The 5,695-nt window shown below is 50.5% G+C and overlaps 2 protein-coding genes across 3 annotated transcripts in view; both read left to right on the top strand.

Annotated features, from left to right (window-relative positions):
- CNPY4 (canopy FGF signaling regulator 4) overlaps nucleotides 1-2,451 on the top strand; it is a 5,168-nt gene extending 2,717 nt beyond the window's left edge. Inside the window, exons 2-6 of the mRNA XM_003798911.3 lie at nucleotides 848-974; nucleotides 1,072-1,168; nucleotides 1,411-1,533; nucleotides 2,025-2,142; nucleotides 2,236-2,451. Coding sequence (XP_003798959.1) covers nucleotides 848-974; nucleotides 1,072-1,168; nucleotides 1,411-1,533; nucleotides 2,025-2,142; nucleotides 2,236-2,396 — 626 coding nt within the window. The 3' untranslated portion in view covers nucleotides 2,397-2,451. The remainder of the gene's footprint in view (nucleotides 1-847; nucleotides 975-1,071; nucleotides 1,169-1,410; nucleotides 1,534-2,024; nucleotides 2,143-2,235) is intronic.
- Nucleotides 2,452-3,035: 584 nt separating this feature from the next.
- MBLAC1 (metallo-beta-lactamase domain containing 1) lies at nucleotides 3,036-5,382 on the top strand. Of its 2 annotated transcripts, none has more exons than XR_002775554.1 (2): nucleotides 3,036-3,932; nucleotides 4,254-4,342. XR_002775554.1 is itself a non-coding variant. In XM_003798910.3 (2 exons), exon 2 carries the CDS (start codon nucleotides 4,164-4,166, stop codon nucleotides 4,956-4,958), a length of 795 nt encoding a protein of 264 aa, XP_003798958.1. In that variant the 5' UTR covers nucleotides 3,036-3,932; nucleotides 4,148-4,163; the 3' UTR covers nucleotides 4,959-5,382. The 2 variants fall into 2 exon arrangements, 1 of the variants encoding a protein (XP_003798958.1); XM_003798910.3 differs by having other exon boundaries at nucleotides 4,148-5,382.
- Nucleotides 5,383-5,695: the final 313 nt, after the last annotated feature.

The following is a 5,695-nucleotide window of genomic DNA, read 5'->3' as shown; positions in this document are numbered from 1 at the left end:
GCCTCCCCGTGAATTTTGCATTTTTTTTTTTTAAGAGACAGAGTCTCACTTTGTCACCCTTGGTAGAGTGATGTGGCATCACAGCTCACAGCAACCTCCAGCTCTTGGGCTTAGGTGATTCTCTTGCCTCAGTCTCCCAAGTAGCTGGGACTACAGGCACCTGCCACAACACCTGGCTAGAATTTTGCATTTCTTAATGAGATTATGTCTCTTGGTCTTAACCCCCAGTGTAGAGTCTAATGAACTATATTGTCATCATTGGTTATCTGTTCCCAACTACAGTGTCCCATGGATAGAGATACTGGGTTTTATTGCCCTCTATATCATTATCATGCATATAGGAGTATAACAGATAACAGCAGAATAATAGTGAACACTTATGCCGTGTTCACTATGAGCCAGGCATTACTTTAGAGCAGGGGTCCTCAAACTTTTTAAATAGGGGGCTAGTTCATTGTCCCTCAGACCATTGGAGGGCCAGACTGCGGGTCCTGGGACAAACCGGTTGCTAAGCAGGACAGGCAGTGGTGGCAAAAACACCTGGCGGGCCACATGTGCTTGAGGACGCCTGCTTTACAGGCTTTATATATGTTGACTTATTTAATCCTTACCACACCCCTGTGAGGAACACACTATTATCCCATTTTATAGATATAGAAACTGAGGCAGCAAGATTGTCACACAGCTGGCAAGATTGTCACACAGTGGCTCAACCAGCATTTCAACCCAATACCATTGGCTCCAGTTTGCACTTGCATGCTCTGCTGCCTTTGGCCATCTACAAAATGAACTACTGCTATGTTTTCCTGTTTTTCATTTTCCCTTGGACATCTCTCCTCCCCACCAGTGTGTAAACTGCTGAGCACAGAGCTGCAGGAGGAACTGAGTCGCACTGGCCGATCTCGGGAGGTGCTGGAGCTGGGTCAGGTGCTAGACACAGGCAAGAGGAAGAGACATGTGCCTTACAGTGTTTCGTGAGTCCTTCTTGGTGCTCCTCCACCTTCCAATTCCAAAGGAACCTTGGGAATTTCTACAACATGCAGGGAATCTTTGGGTCTCCTCTTCCCACAGAGAGACAAGACTGGAAGAGGCCTTGGAGAATTTATGCGAGCAGATCCTGGATTACAGTGTTCATGCCGAGCGCAAGGGCTCACTGAGATATGCCAAGGTCAGAACCTTCCCCAGCTCAGAAACGAAGACCTATATCTATATCCTTTTAGGTCCTCAAGAGATATCTGCTTATTTCTCTCCAGCTCTGGAATGAACCTTCTTATTGTCAGGCTCCCTCATCTTACCTGCATGGAATTCACCCTTGAGTTTCCAGTAATTAATCCAGCTGATATGGCAGAAAGGAGAAAGAGGATGATGTGGGGTGGTGGAATGGCTGATTTCAAATTCTTCATCTCTTAGGGTCAGAGTCAGACCATGGCAACATTGAAAGGCCTAGTACAGAAGGGGGTGAAGGTGGATCTGGGGATCCCTTTGGAGCTATGGGATGAGCCCAGCGTGGAGGTCACGTTCCTCAAGAAGCAGGTAGGATAAGATACCATGCTGTCTGGGGAGGAGACAAGGGAACTTGAGAGGGGAGCTACGTCTTAGGTTTTGGCTTTAGGGGACATCCACCTGTGAGCAGGTACAAGGGGGGAAGAGTAAGAACTGTGCCATTGATTAAAGCGGCATATTAAGAAGTATTAACAGAGGCTAATAATATTCACCACCATTTATTGAGCACCTACTATGTACCAAATTCTGAACCACATACTTTCCAGCTTGATGTAGTAGGTCCTGTTAACATTTCCTACTTTACAGGTGAGGAGTTGAGATTCAGAATTTAATAACCTTGGCAGAGTAGGTGCTACTGTTTGTTGAGTGAATGAGTATCACACATATTGTAATCCAAGCTTAACCTCCTGCCTCTCCAAAGTTAGTCAAGTGGAGTCACGGAAACAGGGAGTGGAGAGCAGAGAGGAGGGCTTCCAAAGCCCAGCAGAACAGATACTCTTCTGCCCCTTCCACTTGACTAGTGTGAGACAATGCTGGAGGAGTTTGAAGATGTTGTGGGAGACTGGTACTTCCACCATCAGGAGCAGCCCCTACAGCGTTTTCTCTGTGAAGGTCATGTGCTCCCAGCTGCTGAAACTGGTAAGTGTACAGATTAGGCTCTTCTCCTGCCCAGGCACAGCCTCCCCCACCTCCAGGACCAATATTTAAATTGTTTTCTTTTACCCAAATTAGCATGTCTACAGGAAACTTGGACTGGAAAGGAGACCACAGATGGGCAAGAGAAGACTGAAGAGGAAGAAGAGGAGGAAGAGGAAGGAGAAGAGGAGGATGAGGAGAAAGTAAAGTTGACTAAGAAATCAGGCCTCACCAAGCATGACCCAGAGGACCTTTGAACCCTGATTTTGAGCCCCCAGGAGTGGCAGGAATCATGGAGAAGATCCCTCTGAAGTCTGAGTTCTCCCTGCCCCCCACTCCTGGCTTTCAGGGTGTTCGTGTGTGTGACCCCACCTCAAAGCTTGTAGCTGTTCTCTCCCATCTGATGTCAGGCAGGATCCTGGTGAGGCAGCATCACATGGCTGTGGGTAGAAAGTGAGAGCTGCAGGTGAAGTACTGCCTATTAGGTAGGTGTTCTGCCATCCAACTCCATAACTGACAAGTGCATATGGTGACAGTACTGAAGTCTTTCCCCTTTGAGTGTCTCTACTGCTCCCCACCCCCACCCAGAGGTCAAAGAAAGCATTGGAGCTGTGTGTTTTCCCAGGAAAGAAAAGACAACTTGGGTGGCGCCTGTGGCTCAAAGAAGTAGGGTGCTGGCTCCATATACTGGAGGTGGCGGGTTCAAACCCGGCCCTGGCCAAAAACTGCAAAAAGGAAAGAAAGAAAGAAAAGTCACAACTTGAGACACAGTCTCACTCTGTTGCCCTAGGCTAGAGTGCCATGGGGTCATATATCACAGCAACTTCACACTCCTGGGTTTAGATGATCCTCCTGCCTCAGCCTTCAGAGTAGCTGGGACTACAGGCATGCCCCAACCCCCCTCCCCAACTTTTCTATTTTTAGTAGAGACCGGTCTGAAACTCCTGGGCTCAAGGGATCCAGCCACCTTGGGACTCCCAGAATGATAGGATTCTAGGGGTTAGAATCCGCCCAGCCTAACATGTGGCTTTTCTTGGGAAAGCCACTTTGCCTCTCAGGGTCTGTCTTTAGACCTTTACAAGGAAGTCCTCTAGGACCTGCCAGCGTCCATTGACTACGTGCCAGCAAACCATGAATGAAAATAAGATAACTGGGGCGGCGCCTGTGCCTCAAAGAAGTAGGGCGCTGACCCCATATGCTGGAGGTGGCGGGTTCAAACCCAGCCCCAGCCAAAAAAAAAGATAACTGAACGGAGGGAAGGTGATGCTGGCAATTTTTAGGTGGCATAGACTATAGGTCTACTTCAAATTAATTTCACGGACAGCCCAACGTATAATTTGGCAGGTGCTATATTTTCTATATCGCTATTAAACTTTTTTCCTTTAAATACCAGCTGGGCACAAATTTTCAAACAGCAACCTTGCGCACATTGTAGCTAATCAATGAGGCTGCATCCGGAAAGTAGGGAGGGCTATTGGCCACCGTCCTGTTAAAAATAATGGTACTTTGTAATTTTGCAGCCCAAGGCGGTAGAAGTCGCCAGACCATGAACCATGTCGAAGGGGGCAGGTTGAGTAAGGTGGCAGAATTAAAGCAGTGCGTGTACCGCTGCTTTAGCCGCCGTATCTCCGTGTACGGCAGCTCGCAGAGGACAAAATCCATCGCGCTTTTACGACATCTGTGATTGTAAAATCTAAGAGGCGGTACAACTAGATCCCGTTGAGAAAGCGCCTAGGATGAGTGAAGGCAGTAAGGTTGTACTTTGAAGGGTGACGAGGTTAGACTTATCCGAGGTGAGTGGAGCGGTCTGCCGAAGGCTCCCGAGGGAGGAGGGCGTTCACAGGGGAAATCAGGCTGGGCCATACCATCTTTGGCAGGGGGTTGAAGATGATACCTTAACGGGAGAGGGTGGCAAGCGACTGAGACTTGAAAGGTGCCGGTTGGAATAGTGTGCGGAAACGCGGAGCGTCCGGACGGTCGCCTGCAGCCCCATTTCCTTTCTCCCCAGTTCATTCCTCCCTGCCATGAGCAGCCTAGTGCGGACCGTGTCGCTGTGCGAGGGGCCTCCCGTGCTGGTGCCTGGTGACTCCTACTCGGTTGTGGTTCTGTTGCAGGGCTACGCGGAGCCCAAGGGCTTGGACGGTGCTGTGAGGGCCGACGGCTCAGTGACCCTTGTTTTGCCCCAAGCCTGGGACCCAGCGTGTAGCCAGCGAGAGCCCCAGCGCGGGGGCGGCGGCGCAAAGATTGCCCTGGAGGAGGTGGCCCGTGGCCCCATCCTCGTGGACACCGGGGGGCCCTGGGCTCGGGAGGCGCTGCTAGGGGCCCTAGCGAGGCAAGGGGTGTCCCCGGGAGATGTAACTTTGGTGGTGGGGACCCACGGGCACTCGGACCACATCGGGAACTTAGGTTTGTTTCCGGGCGCGGCATTGCTTGTCTCGCACGATTTCTGCCTCCCTGGGGGTCTCTACCTGCCCCACGCGCTGGATGAGGAACGGCCTTTGCAGCTGGGGCCCGGGCTCGAAGTGTGGGCCACACCGGGCCACGGGGGCCAGCGGGACGTGAGCGTGGTAGTAGCGGGCACGACTCGGGGCACCGTGGTGATAGCGGGCGATGTGTTTGAGCGCGATGGGGATGAGGATTCGTGGCAGGCGCTGAGTGAAGACCCTGTGGCCCAGGAGCGGAGCAGGAAGAGAGTCCTAGACACCGCCGACATAGTTGTGCCTGGTCACGGAGCCCCTTTTCTGGTGTTAAGGGAAGTCGCGCAGCTGGCAGCAGCCAGTGATCCGAGACAAGGACTGATTGGCCCCGAGAGGGACTGAACTCTACCTCAAGGAAGCCCTTCCTTCCAGCGAGGAGCGAGACGACGGGGACCCAATCGGCCTGAATCAGAGCAGTCAAGGGTGGTCGCTTCCAGTCCTTCCAGGAGGCCAGATTTCTACCGAGGACACAAACTTCTTGCCTCTGCAGTTGCCAGTATCACTCTCTTGCCTGTCTCTATAACCAAACGAGGGCCAAGGACTGGCTCAGCTCTTGTACATCCTCCCTGGGCCTCAGCAAAATAGGAGAAAGTTCTTATGGGAGTCCTCCAAAATAAAAGTAGAAACTGCACTGAAAATCATGTTGCTCTAATGAAAACATGAAGCACTGATAGTAATAATTGTGCAAATATGGTAACTGAGTTGCATTGGGAAGCACTGCCAGATTGCTTATTCCTCATAGGGTGCAGCTTTGCTGAAAAAAGGTACAGGGCATAGAGGTGACCCCTTAGTCATCAGACTTTAATTCATTCCCTTAGTGGGTGCTTAATATCGGCAATGTCTCAGGCATTGCCTGAGGTTATAGGATACAACAGGTTTAAACTTGACAAACTTCCTGTCCCCATATTATCTTTTGAGCAAGTAAACAGCAATAATAATAATAACAAACCAATTAATTACAGGTTGTGGTAAATAATGTTAAAAAGGAGGTTAAGGGCAGAATAGGATGCTGGAACTAGAGAGTTGGCTCTTATTTAAGGTGGTTGAGAAAGGCCTCTGTGAGGATTTAGTGTTTGATC

Source organism: Otolemur garnettii, unplaced genomic scaffold (assembly GCF_000181295.1).
Source record: "Otolemur garnettii isolate 467f Iridium unplaced genomic scaffold, OtoGar3 scaffold00142, whole genome shotgun sequence".
Lineage (NCBI taxonomy): Eukaryota > Metazoa > Chordata > Mammalia > Primates > Galagidae > Otolemur > Otolemur garnettii.
The sequence above is the reverse complement of the archived record's forward strand: the minus strand, read 5'-3'. Positions and strand labels throughout refer to the sequence as shown.